The sequence below is a fragment of the Postia placenta genome (genome assembly GCF_002117355.1).
Source record: "Postia placenta MAD-698-R-SB12 unplaced genomic scaffold POSPLAscaffold_9, whole genome shotgun sequence".
Taxonomy (NCBI): domain Eukaryota; kingdom Fungi; phylum Basidiomycota; class Agaricomycetes; order Polyporales; family Adustoporiaceae; genus Rhodonia; species Rhodonia placenta.
This window is the reverse complement of record NW_020169840.1, coordinates 1,331,245-1,351,802: the sequence shown is the minus strand read 5'-3', so window position 1 is coordinate 1,351,802 and position 20,558 is coordinate 1,331,245. Positions and strand designations below refer to the sequence as shown.

Genomic DNA, 20,558 nt, shown 5'->3' with positions numbered 1-20,558 from the left:
GCTTTCAATCAGTGATCTGACGCGTGCACATACAACACACCTGTATTTATATTGCCTCTCCAGCTGACACCGTCCTCTATGCCCTCTCGTTGCGAAGTATATGACGAGAAAATGATGGTAAACAAGAAATGCCGACGGAGTGTGCACACACGTGGTCCCGATAAGGGTGTGATGCGCGCCACAGACGCGATTGTCACTGCGTGACAGAACGCGTTCGTCACGTTGACGCGTTTTGGCTCTAGTCGCGTCGTATGCGTTGACGTTTGCGTCCCCCGTCTTGTCCTTTCCCTCAGATAAATTCTCTAAGCTTTCTAACATGCCGGCCGCTGAAGAAGAGCCTGTTACGCCAGAGGTCATGCTCGCCTTTTACAGACGACTATACCCCTTCAAGTCTGTTTTCGGCTGGCTGAATCACGACCACGCGCCTTCCAAGCTGTTCACGCAGCGAGAGTTTGCTTTCACGCTCCAAGGAGACGTATACCTGCGGTACAACTCTTTTGACAATGCAGACGACCTCAAGAAGCAAATCTGCAAGCTGAATCCGACGCGTTTCGAGATTGGGCCGATGTACAGCGCCAGAGTGCGTGTATAGATTTCTTCCGTGCATTGCGGGCGCAATGCTCACCCGCTATAGCCTCGAGACAAGAAGACTGTGCGCCCTGCTATGTTTACGCCGCAGCTCCGTGAGCTGGTCTTCGATATCGATATGACCGACTACGATTCTATTCGTACATGCTGTTCCGGCGCCGACATCTGCAAGCGCTGCTGGGTTTTCATTGCTGCCGCAGTCCGCGTCCTCGACAAAGGAATCCGTGATCAATTCGGCTACAATCACCTGCTATGGGTCTATTCTGGTCGCCGCGGGATCCACTTGTGGATCTCGGACCAGGAGGCGATGGAGCTGACGGACGAACAGCGCCGTGCTCTGGTGGGCTGGCTGACGGTGATTCAAGGAGGAAAGGAGATGCACAAGAAGGTCAATGTACGGCAGGGGTCGCGGCCGTTGCCACCATCCATCTCGTGCGTCCAGCAGTTCTGAATCTGTAGCCTCTTACAGCAACTCCTCACGCCTACAGAATGGCCCTGGAGACACTCACGGATGTCTTTGGCGACCTCATCCTGGATGATCAGGATTGTTTTGCGTCTGAAGACGGATGGCGAGCACTGCTGCATCTGATAACCGAGAAAACAACCGCAGAGCGACTGGAGAAGAAGTGGACTGCAGAGTCTATGCGTTCATCGGACGAGAGGTGGCAAGATCTCAAGAAAGAAGTTAAAAGCTGGGGAAAGGATTCTCCGCAACGAGTGAGTATTCCTGGTGGATCTATTTCTCGCTTTGATATGATTGTGCTTGCAGGCAAACCTTGTCGCAGCCATGGAAGACATCGTCCTTCAATACACATATCCGCGCCTTGACGCGGAAGTGTCGAAACACCGAAATCACTTGCTGAAAGCGCCGTTCTGTATACACCCAAAGACCGGCCGCGTCTGTGTCCCCGTCGATCCCTCCACAATAGACAGTTTCCGCCCCGAACGCGTGCCGACCGTCGGTCAGCTTCTTCGGGAGTTAGATGAGCTTGCACCCGCGGCTGACAGCGACGCAATAGAACATCACTCAGGTGTGTAAACTGAGACTGACCGCAGCGCAATTTCTCATTGGGAAGCAGATTGGGAAAGAACTTCACTTAAGCCGTACGTTGAAATGATGGACAGACATGTGACTGCGCTCATGGATGAGACAAGACGGGCGACTCGAATGAAACGGGAAAAGGGTGAGGCGCATTCCATCCATCCTCTGCCTGCTCTGTGGCTCATCGTGCATCAGATATATCATGGTGATTCTGGAAGCCATCTTTTGTCGTTGTATCACAGCCTCTTGTCGTATCATTGCTATGTATCATGTGTACGTATACTCATTCTGTTCGTATCTGGAGCTCTCAAAGTACTTCCCTCTCTCATGATGTCGTGTTCAAAGGCGCTGTCAATTGTATATCGCCGCCTTGCTAGACTTGGCTTCCTCCGTTGGGCATTTACGGCCAGTCTGGAAAAGCCGAAAGTGTTGCGCCAATATGAAACTGCGCTAGTCTGGAAGTCCCGGGCGTCTCGTACATAGAGTAGGCAGTGCGCGGACGCGAATAGGATTAAGCGCTGGATGCGTCTTTCTAAAGACTCTGACTTGAACTGGTATCACAGTAGCCAGTGTTTTCCGAGTGTTTCCTGTATCCTCAGCTTTGAACGATATGGTCGATTCGCATCATCGTAGCGAACTTTTCCTTACAAGACACGAAGCGTAAGCTGCCTTCCGTCCCTGACGTACCCTTTTGAAAACGAATCCGACAACACTCGGACGCTCCGAAGAACACTCGGACGTGGGACAACTCTGTGTCATTACCGTACATCGCGCACCGCCCTGCAGACTTCCGATCTATCAATCACTCAGCGGCCTGCACGTTGTTGCAGGTCGTGTTTCGTTGGCTTCCCTGCATACTCCAGCTCAGGCTTCGCTGTGCCAGGCACCGCAGTATCCCAAGTCTCCTGACGAGTACCTTACAAGGCATGGCTTACTGCGACGAAGTCTGCAGCAGTCTCGACCTCTATTCCGTGCATCGCTGGAGAGGCTGACGAATGCTGCGTGTTCGTGTCGAGGGGCTCAGTTTGACAGGTGAGATCCGCGGCAATGATCGCGCTTAGCGCAAGTGCACCGAGTATCTGCGATGACTCAGGATGACTCCTGTGCCAACAAACTCTATGCAATAGGTCAGTCAAATACTCATCTTAGCTGTTAGGACTTGGAACGTGTTGAACAGATGGGATGCAGTGCAGCGAACTTCGGTAAGATACCTGGTCCTCCAACGAGTACACATTGTGTGCGACCGGCGAAACGGTGTTTAAGTCAAGAACCACTAGCGCTGATTATGGTTCCTGTTGTACTGAGTTAACAAGCACGACCGCGCAGCTGCGCGCCTCCTGTCCAAGAACCTGAACTTACAACATGACTCGGAGAAGATCAAGTGATGACTCCAGATCGCAGCACTAGCTTCGATCATCGGAACCGCTCGTTTGGCGCACAGTCAACCCTCTGCCTCAAGTCACCTTGCGTGGCGCCCGTCATCCGCTGGGCTGTACTGCGCCTTTCTATAAGTATGCGCAAGTTTGCCCGCCATGTAGTATCCGTTTCCCAATACCTTTCTACCCCCTTTCCATCCCGCCACACTCATCATACTGCCCGCCACTGCCACCGCCGCCACCATAAACACCATCACTTCAAACGCTTACAGCCCTGCGCCCTCAGACATCGGCTATGCAGAAACCCTTGACCACAACGGCCGTCTTAAAGATAATCTCGAGCCGTTTAGAGCGTTAATCGCCTCTCCCATTTCGCGTCTGCGCGAACGCATACCAGATACAAAAGTACGTAATCATATGGTGGACCTGTTGCCACACAAACTAAAATGATCTTCCGCTGTTAGGCATATTCCTCTTTGCCGTCAGCGAAGTTCCCTATGATCTACGTTCGCTCCCCAGAAGGACGGGGTTTGGTGGGCCCAGGTGCCGGGAACACGGCCGGCGGTACCATCCCATCTGGCCCACAGCCCCCAAAGACAACACCCGGGTCCTCTCCTCGTTCGATTCCATCCACCGTCATCCCGGCCGTCATCGCAGTCGTAGTGCTCGTCATTCTGGTATGCGTTGTCCTCTACCTGCTCAAGTACATGAGACGGACACGGCGCGGCGTCTCGCTCCTGCCGACAATAGCACCCAAGCCGGACCTGGTCGAAGTCCGGCTGGCACCAAAGGCGGTCCTGCACACCGCCGACGCAAAATGGGACCACATTATGGTGTGTAGCGACGCGTTTGGTTCGTTCCACATGTACTGACGGAGTTGTTTCAGCCATTGTCAGCGAAATATATCCCGAAAGATGTCTATGTATTAGAAAAGGCGTTCATCGCTTCCGCTACCTCGTCTCCGGCAGGCAGTCGGCCCTCCAGCATTCATAGCGATTCGTCTCTTTCGGCCACCTCGTCCATGTTCTCCTGGAAGAAGGTCTCACCGAAGGACGATGATGGGCGACTCCGCGTGGCGGTCACGATTGTGATGCCCTCGAACTCAAGGAGAAAGGAAAAAGGCGGGGAGGAACCTGCAGCAATTTGCCTTGGGGTGACTGATATTCCGCTGCATCCTCTATCACTGCCAAACCTCGAACGTTAATTTTTTACGATACATGCACCAATGTTGTAGGGCGTCATACATTAAACAGTATCATCCAGTAGTCTAAGCAGTGCCTAATCTTATCACTCGGTTAATGCGAATGACACAATTTGAATGCTAGCTTATGGTGTGTGAGGCCTCAATGTGGTACAACAACAATCTCCTTCACCGGTACGATGAGGCATTCGGTAAGATTGGCGACAAGAACAGATACATGGAAGTAAAAGAGGTTATAACGCAGTTTCGTGTATGTGTTAGGATGGTACGTAAACTGCTATCGGATGAGAATGCCTTTCCCCCTCTCCTTCGTGCTTTTTTCTGAACGAAGATCGCTAACGCCTATGCCTCCGGAGTCGGGAGTGCGTAGCTGTATTTTCTTCCGCCGCAACTGACACCGGACGTCTCGCTCAAATCTACGCCTTCGGTGTATTGGCATGACATGAATGCGGCTTGACGAAGACAATCGCTGTACGAGAAAACTCGGAGCAGGAGGTCTGCTCGGTTCGCATGTTCTTCACCGCCACCTGTATTTGTCTTAGATACGATGGTATGCTCTAGGACGCTTGTAATAAAGAACGGGGCAGACTAAGAAAAGACGCATTATGTGTCAGGATGCAGACCCCGTCTTGCAAAAAATATCGACCCCACCTTCGCAATCCCAGTTCGCGGGGGTGACGACCTGCGAGCAGTAGCCTGTCATGTTTCAAATAGTATTATGGGCAAGTCAGAATCTGCCGTGCATGAGACGCGAGAGTTGGGTGAAAGGAACGCCTTGTATTATCCGATACACCTTTTGAAAGGTGCGCGAAGCTATGTCCAAACAATGGAATTGCTGTTCTGCCACCGTGCAGCGGCACTGCTAAGGGCTCAAAGTGTAAGTTGAAATTTGAAAACTTTTGCCTTCCGCATTCCCGACTATGTTGACAGACAAGCGCAGCCAAACGCCTCGCGTATTGCGTGCGCAGGATGATGCTATGTTATCGCGTCGGGATCTGCACGACATGTCACGTTGACGCGGCCTTGGTGTTCCTGTACCTATCTTTGCCGTTCCTCATCTCTTCAAAATGATTACCGAAGAAGATGACGACTCACCTTTGCGCAGCTGCTCGTCATATACCCGGAGGACCTTGTGCCGCGAGCCTCAGTTGTTGTTTCCTACTCAAGTGAAGATCTCGGCTCATCAGATACTTCCTCAACCTAGTTCAGAAACTATACTGTCACAAAAGCCTGAATGTTGCTCTTCTGTTGTCTACAGGAAAGCTCGAGCCACAGCGGCTGCTTGAAGTGAAGTTTACCGTATGTAACAGGAGCACCATTGTTCCGATCCGCCATCTAATCTAATCTGATTTGGATGAGCGGCGCTTGAACACAAATAACAAGTTGCTGTGATCGAATATTTCGAGGTACTGCCTCCATGTAGGAGTATACAGATACTCAAATACTCAGTATTTTGGTCGTGCGTTAATTCCTCGAATCCTTCCGTTGAAGCGTGAAGGAAGATTGACCTACGCAGGCTAACCAACTACCAGGACATTTGTGCACTGCACCCAGTCCTTCGCACTGGTCCAACTTAGAGTCTCATTCTCTTCCACCATGCACCGCCTAGGCGGCGTCGGACTTGCTGCCTTTGAACGGCAGAAGCAGCACGAACGCTCCTTCGCCGAGCTCTCAACAGAGATCTCGCAGGGCCAGGTCGACGTGCTCCACGCCCAGCTCGCCCAATTCCGCAGCGCGCTCGCGCATTACGCCTCCACGCATCGTGACTCTATCCGCAACGACCCGCAGTTCCGCCATGCCTTCCAACGCATGTGCACATCCATCGGCGTCGACCCACTCGCAGGGCCGCGCAAGGGTGGCTGGTGGGCGGAAATGCTCAACCTCGGCGACTGGCAGTACGAGCTCGGCGTCCAGATCGTCGACGTCTGCGTCAGCACGCGCGAGCGCAACGGCGGGCTCATAGAGATGAGCGAGCTCGTGCGTCTTGTGAGCAAGCTCAGGGGCGTCGGCGGCGGCGTCATCACCGAGGACGACGTCGTGCGTAGCATCAAGACGCTGAAGCCGCTCGGGGCGGGGTACGAGGTTATCGATGTCGACGGCGGGAAGAAGATGGTACGCAGCATACCCAAGGAGCTCGATGCTGACCAGGCGGTGGTGCTGGCGATTGCTCAGGAAGAGGGCGGGCGAGTCTCCGAAGATCTGCTGGTCAGGCGAAGAGGATGGACCCGCGAACGTGCACGCGCGGAGCTGGAGAACATGCTACTGCGGGATGGCATGTGCTGGCTAGACGAGCAAGATGAGGAGTGGGGCGTCGCCTACTGGGTTCCGTCCGCTATGCGTTGGGATGAGTGACGATTTGCGTAGGCAAGCAATCTGTTCTTGGTCGGTCAAGTACGGTGGGGCTCTGATCGCATCGCATCTCTCGATAGACGTCTCCGTTGACTGTGCCATGTACTACATCTTTCTGGGGCGACGCTGTTGTATTCAATACCAGTTTGCCGAATGAACGGTGAGAGCTAACCGCCACAAGCGTCCGCCGCTCTTCGATTCATCCGATCTGTAGTTCGGCAGCCCGTCGTCTGAATCGACTCACGACTAGCTCAGTCGCAGTCGCATCGCACACCGCGCGCTTCTCCGTGCGGCGACTCACATTGAAGGAAGGAGATCTTCATGTATAAAATACATCTCATTCGATGAAAATTGAATCAGGGAGACATTCGTTGAATACAGGGACGATAGCCTACCACCCTAAGTGGCAGTGCGTTTTCGCTGAACAATTGGAGAAACTCTTGGCCCCAAGGCGCGAATCACATTCAAGGGTCCTAAAGATTGACAAGCGACCGTCTAGATGTTTGACGAGTCCGAGTCTCACTGGTACAGGAACGGACCTCCTCCCTCACAAAGTGGGAACACGAAGATCACGATGACAAGAACCACACGCATACTGCTCAGCGCGCACACTCTATCCTTCCCATGGGGCCGAGCACCCCAGTTTTAGGCGCGGTGGCTGTATAGCAACGAGCCAGACCCGCAGTCAGTAAGAGCGAACTCAGATTACGGAAGATAACGCAAACCTACCGCCCGTACAGCGCGCGCCACCACGGTATCCGCCATAGGTGGGCATTACCGCTCCGGCCTTCCATGCAGGTGAGCACCTCCGATAGTATACCGTCGGTGCATTCTCTTACCCGGACCAGCATGCCCTCTTGAATCGGTGCTCGAGCCAGAACCCGGAAGGCGTGGGAGGTGGAAGATGCGCTGGAAGAAAGGCTTCTTGGGCCCAGAGTGCGCGGACTGGGGCGAGTGCGCAGATTTGGTCGTAGATGTGGCCGTGTAAATAGACGCGGAATTCGGGACCTGAGTGCGTAGAAGACGCGTGTGAACGAACGTGCAGATGAAAGGAGCGGAAGCCCGTGGGCAACTTCCAGGGCTCGAACGGCAAGGAAAGGACTTACGATTAGCTTGACCTTCTGTCCAGGCGTCGGCAGCACGTAGTAGGTGCTGCCGGACGTCCTGCTGCCGCGGTCGCTGCCATCAAACGACTCTGCGGGACTGCTTGCGCGCGTAGGGGCGTTGCGTGGGTGGTCGACGTAGACGACATTCTGGCCCGGCGTCCGGCTGCGAGCTACACTGCCAGAGCGGCTGCGACCGTGACTGCGTGGGCGTGGATTCGTGGGCTCTTCAGGAATGGGACCGGGTGGATAGTGGGTCGCAGACCCGTGCGCCGACTGATAGGCCGCTGAGCCAGCATGCGACCTATGTGAGGGCGGCGGTAAGGGAGCCGAGTGGCTATATGTGAGAGACGGGGCGGCGTGATGTGAATGAGGGTGGTGACTGTTTGACGGAGAATATACGATCGCAGGTGGCGTGTAGCGTGACTTTGAATGCTTCGATGACGGTGCGTAGACAATGGCAGGAGGCGAGTACGCGTATGGGAGCTGAGATTGGACGCGAGCGGATGGAGCGCGGGCATCGAACTCGTGCCCTCTCTGAGGTAGAGGTTGTGATTGCGAGTACGCGATCGAGGGAGAAGAGTTCGGGAGAGGGATCTGGGCCGGATCAAAGGCGCGTTTAGGTGCTGGTGCTACAATGCTAGAATGCGAAGGTTGGTACGATGGGACGTCGCCACGACTACGTTGAGGCGAGTAGTTGGCTTGGTCGAGAGCTACCTGAGATGAGGGCGATCGTGAATGCGAGCGTGAGCCTGAATGCGAGTGGTGTGACTGGTGTGAAGGGTTGCGAGGTGTTGAAACTGCGGAGTGTGGCGGTTCATCGCCTTGCCTCGAGGGCAGTACCACGATGCTCTCCGGCGATCTAGGAGGTGTCGCGGGCTTGAGCGTGCCTGGCACTGCGGGAGGATACTCCGTGACGTAGGACAAAGACTGCAGGTGACGAGACGCCATGTTCGGCGGCGCATCAGGGATGTTTGAACCCGATTTCGAGCGGATATGTGATGGAGCAGGGGCCTGAGGAGGTGCCATGGGCGCGCTCACTCTCGGTCTCAGTCCGGAACGCGAACCGCTGGGTGGGACGGCATGCGTGGAGATGGGGATGTCCGGGCGGCCGTCTCCGTAGCGCAACACCATACGCGGCGGCACAGAGTGGCTGCTTTCGTCATCTGAATCAGGCCCGTAGCTTGGTGCATCCGAGTCACTAATCGCGGAGGGCGGTGAGGACGGCGAAACAAAGGAGGGGTCCGCACCATCTTGCGTATAAGTCTGTACCCACAGCGCTGTGCGCTCACGGGCAGTCATGTACTCCCGTACGGCCTCGGAAGACGTGGTGTACTCTGTCATCGGTCGCGCGAGACGGTGACGAGGACGAGGAGGCGGAGAGGGTGGTCAGGAGAAGAACGGTCAGAAAGGAGAAGAGAAGGAAGGTTCAGGTACTCTTATACATCCGCCGTGTCATTCTGGCTAGATTTCGGGCGTATGAATCGGCCCGTCTTAGATAATTGGAGAGGCAATGTGTAATTATTATCAGGTGTTACACAGAAAGGGATTACGTCGCACATGTCCGTCGCAGAACCTCGATAGGTTCCGGGGTCGAGTCTCAGCTGGATGATCGCGGGAGAAAACGTGTTCACGGTGAGGCGCAGAGCCCCCGGGCGACTCTCTAAATGCTCGCCGTCCCTGACGTCTGAAGTGATGGGAACGTCACTTACGAACTCTCGGATGTCAATTGGACACGAGGACCATTGCCCGACGCAGTGTCACCAATGAATCATGCACCTCAGCGAGGAGGCATCTACACAATGCGTTGCGGGCTGGGAAAGCAGAAGCGGATTAAGGAACGCGCGGCGCAATGGTACAGGCTCACCTACGGATATAATGTAAAGTACTTTTGTCACGTTTGTGCATCCTTTGAAGAGTCACGGATATATCCAGTGAGATATAATGCAGGAGTTCAGGCCTTCAGAATGCTGGCGTTTAGCAAATCCTCAGGGGTCCTCGGGGACGCGTAAGGTGCCTGTGTCCTTACTCCGGCGCGAACATAAAAGTCAAGAGAAAGGTGAGATGATGAGGGTGACTCCCGATAGATTCGAGTTCATTCGGACTCCGAAGAATCTCAGCCGCGTCAGAATCCCTCTCCACCTAAACTCCGCTTGCGGCGCGCAGGCCAAAGCTTCTTGTCCGGTTACCCACTGGTCGACTCTTTCCAACTCCAAGACAATGGCTGCGTCAAGTCTGAATTCATACGCAATACTCTAACGAACCGCGGTCCTGGTATCGTAGATCAACGGCTTGCCAGCTACCACTCAAATGAAGGGGACGGCGGTTGTACATTAAGGGCTCGTCAGATGCACCCTTGACGCCGCGAAGAGACGCTTCTCGCCTTCGGCTTCTGTCAATAGGCTCGCTGACTTTCATACCCACCTGACTCGAGGCGGCCTTGCGATTGCGTATCTAACATCAGCAAATGGCGGGCTTTTCTGGTAGACTGGACATGGGATCGCGAGCTGTATGTTCGTCCGATTGCCTGGCGCGCGTTCCCCAGGACACCGCCCCCTCTGGTTGTAAGCTGACGTTTTGTGCGGCATTCGTGAAGCGTGTGGATGTGTTCGCTCACAGAGGCGCTTGAAGACCTACTGCATTCATGCGCAGCGGCAAACAGAATGTATACGTACAAGCATCCCTACCCGGCGGCAGATTGATACACTTGCCGGTCTTAAAAGAACGCTCGTTCAGCGCCTTGTGTACAGCCCCGCGGCTTGGCCTTGATATCAGATTAATACTGGACAAGGCCGAAGGGGACGGGACACCGAGAACTCCTTCATGAGTGAGCGAAGTCGCTCAAAACTGTGTCGTCCCTACTCGTGCTCGCGCTGCAAGTGCCATGTGATGACTTGCGCCACGAGGTGCCCGCTATGAAGCACAATAACACTTGATAGGTCCTGTGAGTTCGCTCACATTGCGGGAATACCGACCTTTCGCAACTTTGAGGCGTTTGCGAGTAAGTCGGGTTGCCGAAGTTGCATTGCCTCGGAGTCATGGACTAGCTGCAATGTCATGATGGCCGAAGAGCGCAACGCGTCATGGGCACGCGGTTCATCTGGCATTCAGTACACTTTAACTACTTTCTCACTGTTTGGCTCATGTTCCAGCATTGACTCATTTCCTGGCAGCACCCAGGCCTAGTGCCGCACTTCGTTCTCATAGACGTCCACGCCAGACCCTTCTATCTACGCATCGCGAGCTAGAGTTTACTAGATGATCTGCAGATAGGTGAGCATGGACACTTGTCAGTGTTCTGTTCTCATCGCTTGCCCTCGAGCCCATCATTCAGTTCAGCCGCGAACTGGCCAAACGGATCCCTTGGACGCAGGATGCAAGCCCGCAATGAAGCTTTCGGCGACCACGGAATCTTCCTTCCCCATCTCCGTTCCAGAGTCTCCATCCTTCGCGGATTCTATTACTTGGGCAACGCATGCGCGGTGGGACTGGAAGTTTTTCGTAGTTGCTGCGACTTCCGAAGCGGTCACGGACGTTGCGTCACGGGCCTCGTGGTTTGCCTGCACCCGAGGAGGAAGCAGATGATCGTCATAGGTAATAACCCAAAATCGCTTCGGTGTCCTGTTGCTTTTACAGGCAGATAGCGACGCGCGTGGAGAGCATGTAACGGTATATAGCAGAGGAGCTGTCCTGCTGATATGCGGATCTCGCGTAGGGACACATGCACAAAACTTCCCCTCTTACGAAAGCTGCCGTCCTCGGAGACCTTTGCTCCACGTTCAATCTGACCTGGTAACAATCTTTACTCCCATGCTTGATACCTGTTTTTCCGTTGCTCTGGCTGTCGTGTCGCTAAAAGCAGCGAACACTTCAGTATATCATCTGGGAAGTGAACCTGATGGCTAGCTTTGTAGCCGAACATGCTAGACTCGGCTTTCTAGCCAGGAACAATTGTCCATTTCAGGTACGATTCATCATGTTACACTTGAACGTCTATTGTCATTCGTGTACAACAGTGGGCATCCGGGCTTTACCGGCACTGGGTACATATTGTCGAGCAGGTGGCGTAGCCTTTATCTGTAAATTGCCAATATTCACGATCATGATGCGTTCTCCAATGCCTAGTGTGGATGCTCGAGGTCAGCCGCGACCGGAGCACCCCCAAACGAGCACGCCCGCGACTCGCCGGCCAGATCCCCTCCCAAGCGCCGCGGGTTCCTCCCACCTCCCACATCAAGCTCAGCTGACTCCCGGTCAGCAGCCGGGCAACGGGGGCCACAGGCGTTCAACCTGTGAGGCAGTCGAGTTGTCGAGGTCGTCGCTATCATGGACGCTGAAGATACCGTACACGGCAATCTTCTGGACATGAGAACGGGCTTCTTTGGCGTCATCGACCCGCGCCTGGGAGTGGTGACGCCAGGTTCAAGCGCGGGGCTGACTTGGACATCCGGCTTGATGGGAATGTCCGACACTTGTGGGGTGTTCGTGTCTGCGAGGGGCGTCCGGCAACGACGGGCGATGGCGTCTCGGGTTGCAGGTCGTACGATGAGGTTGCTAACGCGGACGGAACCTCTTGCACTCGGATCTCACCCTCGTCGGACCAGCTCTCAGCCTGAACGAGGGGTTACATGCGAAGCCAGTCCAAGTCAGATAGAGTCGGGTGGCCGCTTGGCCATGACATACTGTGTATATAGCCTGTGAATGAGCTTCTTTGACAACCACTGTGAGAACATTTCGGGGACCTGTAAGTTCTCTGATAGTCGTGTCCTGGGTAGCATATGCATACAAATCCCAATAGAAGGACGATTGGTGATTGTGAGTTCGATGTAGTGATTCAGATGAAGGTGACAGTGCGCATGGACCGGCGATGGGGAGCCTGAGATCTAATCCGTGTTGCGTGAACGTGAGGCTTCTGTCAGTCGAGAATTGATAGGCAGATGTGCTAATTTATAAGTATGAAACCCATGCATAGGACTTGTGAAGGCTATGCCCATGCAACATCCCCACTGGCTAAGCAACGAATCAGCTGCCTGATTTGGTCGAGACGACGGGCGGCAAATGCTGCAAGCGTTCTTGATCGTGTACTTCGATGTTCTCTTAGGTGCGAATGACCGAGCAGCGCATTGAACTATGTGTACGGGCCCTACTGCGGATACACTGACCGCGTAGCACAGTCTTTCAGACATTATCACAGGAAGGAAATATCGAAGCATCTACTCATGGCCGTGTATAACCGACGCGTGCTTCTTCTCACACACCGCAACTGCAGACAGTCGACGATTTACCTCAGGGTCTGCATATGAATGTAAACTTTTGTTACTAACTGCAATAATTCAGCGCCAACCTCAAAGCCTTTGAGAGGCTAGAGTGTACGGCTCTACCGTCAGCATTGCATGACGTCATGATGTAGGCAAGAGTGGCGAATACCTCTCGTGCCGACTTGTCGACTCTCGTGCAACAACTTGATTATCTACGACGACCAGCACAAGATGACTGGATTTGCTTCAGCACTTGCATATTCTTCCGACTCGGCAGGAATGCACCCGTCTCATACGCTACCTCTGAAACTAGATGCCATTGCTGTGGCAGGATTCCCCCAGGTGGAGATAGGCTTCCCGGATCTGGAGGCGTACGCGGAGCAGATTTTTCCCGGGTACATAAAGCTGGATGAGGCCGGGGAGGGTGATCTCACTAAGCTCGTGGACGTCGCCGGAAAAGTCAAGGGGTTTTGCCAGGAATTAGGGTTGAAGGTTTTGGTTGTTCATCCGTGAGTGACATGTCAGGTATGTTGGAATAGAGGGTAACATCTCTCCCAGCTTTTCAGGATTTGAGGGATACACGGATGAAAGGAAAAGAGAGCAAGGGCTACAAAGGGCTCGCGCTTGGTTCAAAGTCTTGAATGTGAGTAGCCACTCAGGAATTACGGTTCAGGGACCACTGCGTGATATCCTATGTGGATCTTTGAAAGCGCAGATATCTCATGTTATGCAGTCGATGATTGCTCTCGACGAGCGACACAAGTGAATATTGCAATGGAACTGTCGGATTATCACCATATGCCCTAGCATATACCCACCTTTTTCCACGATGGTTGCTCATATTGACATACTGCAGGCCTTGGACTGTCAAATGTTGCAAGTCGGATCATCAGACGACCCATCTTCAAGTTCAGACTACGACGTGATCGCTCGCGACCTACGCTGTCTCGCAGACGAAGCTGCCGCACAGGACCCTCCCATCCAAATGTAAGGCCTGCATCTACAGTTTGCGAGCGGTCGACTGACACGTTGTATAGCGCATATGAGATGTGGGCCTGGGGTTGCCATGTGTATGTATACCATCTCACATCGAACTTTTCGTGTCGCATTCATGACGTCATATATACAAAGGAACACTTGGGAGCACACATGGGAGATCTGCAAGCGCGTTGACCGCCCCAACTTTGGCTTGTGTCTCGACACGTTCCAGATCTGCGGTAAACGTTCACCATGTCATATATCCATTCTCTGAACATCAGTACAGCACGCACCTATGCCGACCCTACCTCGCATAACGGCCTACTGCAGCACATTCCCGGCGAGTCCGCGCTCACCACCCTCTCCGCATCTCTCTCTGCGCTGTCGCGCACGATCCCACCCTCAAAGATCTTCTACTTCCAGATCTCGGATGGCGCGCGGCGGCACAGCGTCGACGAACTGCGCGCGAGCGCGGCGAAGCAGGGCATTTCGCCACTGTACGCGTGGTCAAACGCGTGGCGGCCGCTACCGTTCCAGGACGAAATTGAGGGCCGCGAGGGGAACGAGGCGGGTGCATATTGCGGGTACCTGCCCGTCGTGGACGTATGTGACGCCGTGCTAAAGACGGGGTGGAGAGGCCCGTGGTCATTTGAGGTGCGTCCGCGATGTAGGTGTGCGAACTGCGCAAGGAGCGGAGCTGAAGGTCGTGCACAGGTGTTCTATGAGGCAGATATGTCGAGGGACGACCCGGAGGTGCCCAGGAGGTGGACACGCTCGGCTAAGGCGAGCTTCGACATGATTGTGGAGAAGCTCCAGGAGAAAGGTTATTGACCTTGTAACATATGTGTCTCGTGGTCTGCGTTGCCGACCGGGACTGATGGACTATGATATCGACAGTTGAGTGTCTATCCTGTACAGAAGTTACAACATATCCGAAGTTGGTGTACGAAACAGCGACGGCAGTTTCAAGACGACATCAGGTGGCAGCGCTCGGCCCTCCCACAATCAGTTCTTCCATATGATGCCCTTTGCCACAACTCCCGTCCTTGTTGTCCAAATCTCTTTTTTCTCGCCCGTGGTGCTCCAAGTACGTGCTGCATCACAGCTCATGGATGATCACATGTGGCAAGCACTGTGCCGCTACGGCGCTGCATTCTTACGGAAGGCGGCGAGCCCTGGAGGACCGTCACCGCATGCTTGGAATGTCTATCGGCAGCGCTAGGGCTCGCCACGACAGTCAGCAACTTTGAATTTTTTCTCAAGTGATGCGCCTTGACTTGTGGGCGACATCGTGGCAAGTGTGATAGCTTAAAGAATAATGCAGCATACTGTAGTTCAACAGACGGACCATAGCTTACAAACAGCCTTCAATGTAACTACGACGTCCTCTGGGATGAAGTTATGCAGAATGCGAACTTCAAGCACAGAATTCAAAACACAGGGTACGTCCCCTCTTTAGATAAAACAGATCAGGCGCTTTATGGCGAACGAAAAACAGGGAGGACAAATTCCTGCCGAGAAACAGAGGAAGGTGTAATCAGCGTCAAGCGACAATAATCATATCGTGTAAGGAGTACTGTACCTCGACCAACTCTAACTTCTTAGGCCTACGACTTCTTCGGAGACTCTAGTAGGGTCCCTGAATTCGATATGACCTCCAGCGCTTCCCGTATTGGCGCATTGTATTCTGACTGTTGTGATTCCGGCTGCAGCATCTGTTCTAGGTCTTTTTTCAGTCCACGCGAGGGGCTGCGTAGGCATTCCAAGAGCACGCCAGAGAATTCGTGGTCGGAATCCGCCATTGTGGGCAGCGCGGCGATCATCCGCACGAGGGTCTTCAAGTAGGAATTGATATCTTCGGGAAGAGATGATTCTGTCGAGGATTTCCGAAGGGAATCAGCAAACGCATCAGCAATATTCTCAGGTGAAATCGTCTCGAGGTCAATGGCCGAACACTCCCTTGGCTCGGAGGTACCCTCTGGCTCCGCTGCACCATCATCCTTATGGGGCGAACTGGCTTGCTGCTCTGGCGCACTGGCGACGTCCTGCTGAACTTTGTGGTCATCATCGCGAGGAGATGCCGCATTGCTGCCGCGTCGAGGCAGATCCGTCTCCAGCGAGTTACGCGCGCCACCCTCCACTAAACCATGTGCCTCATTCGTCTCGTGTTGATCCGCCTCGTCAGCTTGCATTGGAGCTGCCTTGTCGTCCTGCCCGCGATCCGAGGCCGTAACACGGATCCACGATGCACTGTCGCTCCCCGGCTGGGGTGCCATCTGCAGCTGTCCAATGACGTAGACCACGACGAACGTGTCGCGAGCAGTCTTCGATTGGTTGTCAGGTAATATCTCTCCGAAATGTTCGAGGATGTAGTCGATCAAGGTGAAGACCCGAGTTGTCTTTTGGTACAAGCCGCTGTCAGAATCAATGTGTGGCGATGCTTCATTTTTGACTGCGGAAGCACTGACAATGCGGCCATACGCTCGGATGGCGTGCGAGGCTAATTGTATCAAATCTGACCCGTTACGCGCCTTAGTCTGTATTTCCCCCTCCAATGTCTCGAGGAAGGTCGGGAACGCTCCCACAAGAGCAGTACGAAGATGTGAGCGGTCGTTTACATCTTCAGTGGTCCCTTTTGAAGCGGGACACAAAAGCGCTTCAGTGATGGTAAGGACGGTGATGGGGATCGAGGAGTTGGAATGAAGACTGGAGAGGAGAGCGACGATGGGCCGGACGAGATGGTTGGCTGTCTTCATCACTGGAACAAGATAACCACTGCCTATCCTCCATCTAGGCTGTGAACAGAACCAGACTCCCCAGCAGATTTGGCGGAGAACGGGCATGCCCATCTCCGGCCTATGGCGGACAAGTGCGGTAAGTCCATGCATGATCATAGTGTCGTGTTTTAATTCGACGTCTGATTGGTTGTCGGGACGTGAGCTGTCCTCCACCGGGAAAAAGGAGAGATATACGACTGTATTCACGAATGACTGCAAGGCTGTGTCATCCAACGATGCTGTTGTCGCAGCGTCCTCTAGCCGTTGGCAAAAGAGAGAAGCAGACTGGTAAAGCCCGCTATTGTACCATTCGTCCGATGACACGACCATGGACAACCTGAGCATGTTGGCAAAGATCACGGTGTCGTTCTCGTAGGGTAAAACAGCGCCAGGATCGCATAGGTGGGTGGTCTTCAAGGATTCTCCAATGTTGTTCTGCGAGTATTCGGCCAGGCCGAGGACGATGTCAAAGTGTACAGGGACCTCTTTCGTCAACAATTAAGTGTAGGAATCATCTTGCTCTGCTTCCGTGAGAAGAGAGCATAACGCAGTGGACATGCGTACTGCTTCTTCATAACTGGATGACTGCAGTTGACCATCGGCAGGAAGAATAGAACGTAGTTGTCGGGCTAAAAGTGCGACCGCCCCACAATCCGTAAGCACAGACCTGTGCGCAAGGAGACAGCCGTAATGAGTGATGCGATGTGTCAAAAGAGCGTTCCGGGTGCCATCTGCCGACGGCGGGAATTCTCCAACCATCCGGGCAATCGCTTGAGAGTCTATCAGAGAAGAGTATTGGGATATGTGACGGTTTTCCATGGATCGTGTGTTGAGCGCGAGGGACGACATGCCTGCCTGCCACAGCGAGCGATTTCTAAGCGCTTGCCTCCACCTGGAAGGTCTGCCAAGAATTCGAGACATCCACTTGATTTCTTTGGAGAACTCCATAGCGTTTGTATCGCGAGAGAAGACCCGTAGTGTGCCTTGAATGGCGAGCAGCGCAAGTTTTAGCATTGCTACACCAGCTGTCATTACTTCCGCTGTGACTTCTCGTGCCAGAGAGCTGAACAGGAACACGACCAGGTCTGTGGCAGATGACCTGTATGGGCACGTGGGTGACAACACCGAGAGAATGTGAGTGACGGTGTATATCACGGCAGTGGCAGCGGTGAGGCAGATGACGGGAATCGCGACAGTAGTGTTCGTGGACCACAGGAATTCGATGAGGCCGACGAAGAACAGGATAAGGGAGATGTGCAAGAGTATGGGGAGAGACGCCATGATCAGCGACAGTTCCCAGTCCCCGATACCCTTCCATCGTAACTGATGCTGTCGGCCTTTCTGTTCCATGTGCACGGAGAAGTCGGCTGTAATGCTAAGAAGCCACTGCTTCGCCAGGATGACGAGGAATGCCGTGCACAGGCTGAGAACAAGCGCCACGAACCAGCAGGAATTTATCCGGATGGCGGAAGGCGTGGGCTTGAAAGGCACTGAGGCAGTAGCGGTCTGGTTATTCTGAACACTCCCATTGGACTGAAGTGTCGCGAGAATGTCCTGCAGGACCTGTAGAGAGGTTTCGCTCGTATCCGCTTGCAAGCTTCCATACGACACGATGACGAAGGCGGTAACAACGGTGGAGAACAGGGTGGCCTGTGAATTGACGTTCTATGAATTAGAGATCCACCGTCAGGGGAGAGCTCTGACTCACGAAGAGAAGGAGCATATCCATCTGAGAGTTGTATAGATCGACATATTCTTTCAATGCTTTGTTTGCTTCGTCCACATATACCTTCCACTCCTCAGCAGTCAAACCGGACTGTCAACTTTGTCAGAGTGATCAAAAAGCGCAATTGAAGGAATTCATACCGCGTCAGAAATTTCCTCTGGCTGCGGTCTCGGAGGATCTTTCTTGAGGGGATTCTAGCAGATCGTCAAACTTTGATATTCAAAAACAGCAACGAACAAGTTACCTGAGCCTTCGTGTTATCTTCCATCGTCGGCAGCGACTCTTCCTTGGTGGACTGGCAGGTCATGCGTGGTCAATGTTGGTAGTGGAGGACAGGGTCCTTGTAAGAGCACGTACGGCAACCTCATCCGCGTCTCCTGAGCTCATGCCTGGACAACTCGAAGGAATCGTGCTTCTCGTTGTATTGACCTTATCGCGATGTTCGGGAAACCCTATCAGCTTCGCCAACGCAGTACACACTGATAGCGCCCGCAGTGAGCTGAGGCAAAGTCAAAACATGTATGTGAAATCGTACCAGCAGAAAATCACTGGGGTGCGTCTCAAGGTTGTAAAGAAGAGACAGTGCGAGCGCATATATAGCGGAATCTAGCATCCCGCGCTATGCTTGAAGATCTAGTTTCCGGAGTTCTGAACCTGCAGGTGTGGTCGTGAGAGAAGATCCGAAACATGGGATGTCAAGGCTACAAACCTTGCCTCCACGATTCAAACTTTGTTTGCGCCCCCTACTGTAACGGGCTGCGTGGCTGATTCGAGATGGCACCCTAAGCCACTGTACAAGGTAGCTCCGCGAGACAATGACAGTCAGCTGCACGGGAGCTGTTGTCGATGTCTAGCAGATAATACATTGCGTTCGCCCACTTATGGGGATGACCTTCGAAAAAACATCAGTCCACAAGCTTCATCAATCGATGTATGCAATCATTAAAATGGAAGTTCTGCAGGTAGCCGCTTCTTCCGGCAAGGATGCATGATCGAAATGAGACATGCAGATAAACTTCAGATTTATCAGCGACCACTCACACTCGATATAGGACACGCTGAGGAACGATATTCCTCGGATGAGAATGAGGCATTGTAGAAAAGAGATCCAGCAGCAGCATACCACCTGAGTGCAGCAATCGCGGGATTGTTGCGGAAGACCAGCAATAACAGCGCGAGCGTCCGTCGCCGAATTCATTCAATCCTAGCTGAAGGCCGAAGCAACATGTCTCCGCAGATAGAGGGAAGCGCGCAATAGCCAGATGAGCTGTAGTCTCGGGGTATTCCGACGATATCTGTCTAGTGTGAGAAGGGTCCCGCCGTTCTGACATTGCGACTTCGGAGTTGTCTGGCGTGAGCAGCGGGAGCCATTTCGCTGGTTCCGTTGAATACTATAAACATGTTCCCGTGAGTAGTGGTATGCACGTATCGTTGCCATTATGCGATAAACCGTAACGTGTACTTGAGAAGGTGCGCAAATAAATGCGTCCGCGTCAGCGAGTCTTCTCCACGACAGATCACCAAGACATAGTGGAACTGTGATTACTGGTGTACCTCGTTGTGAACATTCAATCTCGCAAGGCATATCTGCATCAGCCCACAGTTCGGAATTGGGTCCGAGAGCGACGAGACTCAGCTGGAACGAAGCCCAAGTTCTTGTAAAGTATGAAACTAGTTCCTGAACTTGTTTCGCGCTGTATTCATGTATGTGTAGATGAAATGAGAGTGATTATCAGAGAGCGGACGCACGAGTAACATATATGCATCTTCAGCACATTGAACGAAGGAAGCAAAAGCGCTCGGCGGGCGCTTTCAGTGAACTAGTCGATCTCAGATCTCGATATGCTCAAGCGCCTAGGCCATTTGCGGCAACGTTACTTACAAGCTACTTCTTTTACTTCTCTCAACGTAGATTACCGCTAGGATGAAGGGTTTTCTCTTGTGCGTCATGAAGCAAAGCACGAAAACGATATCACTACCGGATATGAATTATACTGAAACCAGGAACGCTTCAAGTTCAGCATTTGCTACGCTTCGGGTAAATGCGCTCTTTGCAGTGTAAATGCTAGCGCCTCATTCAGACCAGGGACTTCTACAAAGATCGATTATTAGCACTCGGCCTATTCTCCTTACTTGGTCTAGCCTCAAGAGAAAGTGGTC

General features: G+C 53.3%; 7 protein-coding genes across 7 annotated transcripts; 4 read left to right on the top strand and 3 right to left on the bottom strand.

Annotated features, from left to right (window-relative positions):
• Positions 1-355: 355 nt before the first annotated feature.
• POSPLADRAFT_1047395 (hypothetical protein) lies at positions 356-1,839 on the top strand (the record flags this gene model as incomplete). The annotated part of the gene is made up of 6 exons (XM_024479276.1): positions 356-580; positions 635-1,020; positions 1,077-1,305; positions 1,358-1,619; positions 1,665-1,772; positions 1,826-1,839. The coding sequence occupies 6 exons, from the start codon at positions 356-358 to the stop codon at positions 1,837-1,839; spliced, it is 1,224 nt and encodes a 407-aa protein (XP_024337926.1).
• Positions 1,840-4,925: 3,086 nt separating this feature from the next.
• POSPLADRAFT_1047394 (hypothetical protein) lies at positions 4,926-5,093 on the top strand (the record flags this gene model as incomplete). The annotated part of the gene is made up of 1 exon (XM_024479275.1): positions 4,926-5,093. One exon carries the CDS (start codon positions 4,926-4,928, stop codon positions 5,091-5,093), a length of 168 nt encoding a protein of 55 aa, XP_024337925.1.
• A 710-nt stretch (positions 5,094-5,803) lies between these two features.
• On the top strand, positions 5,804-6,981 carry POSPLADRAFT_1070505 (hypothetical protein; the record flags this gene model as incomplete). The annotated part of the gene is made up of 3 exons (XM_024482402.1): positions 5,804-6,571; positions 6,637-6,716; positions 6,771-6,981. One exon carries the CDS (start codon positions 5,804-5,806, stop codon positions 6,557-6,559), a length of 756 nt encoding a protein of 251 aa, XP_024337924.1. The 3' UTR covers positions 6,560-6,571; positions 6,637-6,716; positions 6,771-6,981.
• A 7-nt stretch (positions 6,982-6,988) lies between these two features.
• On the bottom strand, positions 6,989-9,003 carry POSPLADRAFT_1070504 (hypothetical protein; the record flags this gene model as incomplete). The annotated part of the gene is made up of 4 exons (XM_024482401.1): positions 6,989-7,214; positions 7,286-7,343; positions 7,396-7,564; positions 7,663-9,003. The coding sequence occupies 4 exons, from the start codon at positions 9,001-9,003 to the stop codon at positions 7,202-7,204; spliced, it is 1,581 nt and encodes a 526-aa protein (XP_024337923.1). The 3' UTR covers positions 6,989-7,201.
• A 1,991-nt stretch (positions 9,004-10,994) lies between these two features.
• On the bottom strand, positions 10,995-11,581 carry POSPLADRAFT_1034636 (hypothetical protein; the record flags this gene model as incomplete). The annotated part of the gene is made up of 2 exons (XM_024477035.1): positions 10,995-11,280; positions 11,481-11,581. 2 exons carry the CDS (start codon positions 11,579-11,581, stop codon positions 10,995-10,997), a joined length of 387 nt encoding a protein of 128 aa, XP_024337922.1.
• A 1,567-nt stretch (positions 11,582-13,148) lies between these two features.
• Positions 13,149-14,726, top strand: POSPLADRAFT_1047392 (hypothetical protein; the record flags this gene model as incomplete). The annotated part of the gene is made up of 7 exons (XM_024479274.1): positions 13,149-13,426; positions 13,476-13,560; positions 13,774-13,904; positions 13,955-13,987; positions 14,049-14,140; positions 14,182-14,549; positions 14,610-14,726. 7 exons carry the CDS (start codon positions 13,149-13,151, stop codon positions 14,724-14,726), a joined length of 1,104 nt encoding a protein of 367 aa, XP_024337921.1.
• A 776-nt stretch (positions 14,727-15,502) lies between these two features.
• POSPLADRAFT_1182286 (hypothetical protein) lies at positions 15,503-18,785 on the bottom strand (the record flags this gene model as incomplete). The annotated part of the gene is made up of 7 exons (XM_024488909.1): positions 15,503-17,155; positions 17,237-17,596; positions 17,645-18,322; positions 18,381-18,488; positions 18,539-18,592; positions 18,643-18,693; positions 18,756-18,785. 7 exons carry the CDS (start codon positions 18,783-18,785, stop codon positions 15,503-15,505), a joined length of 2,934 nt encoding a protein of 977 aa, XP_024337920.1.
• Between the last annotated feature and the right edge of the window lie 1,773 nt (positions 18,786-20,558).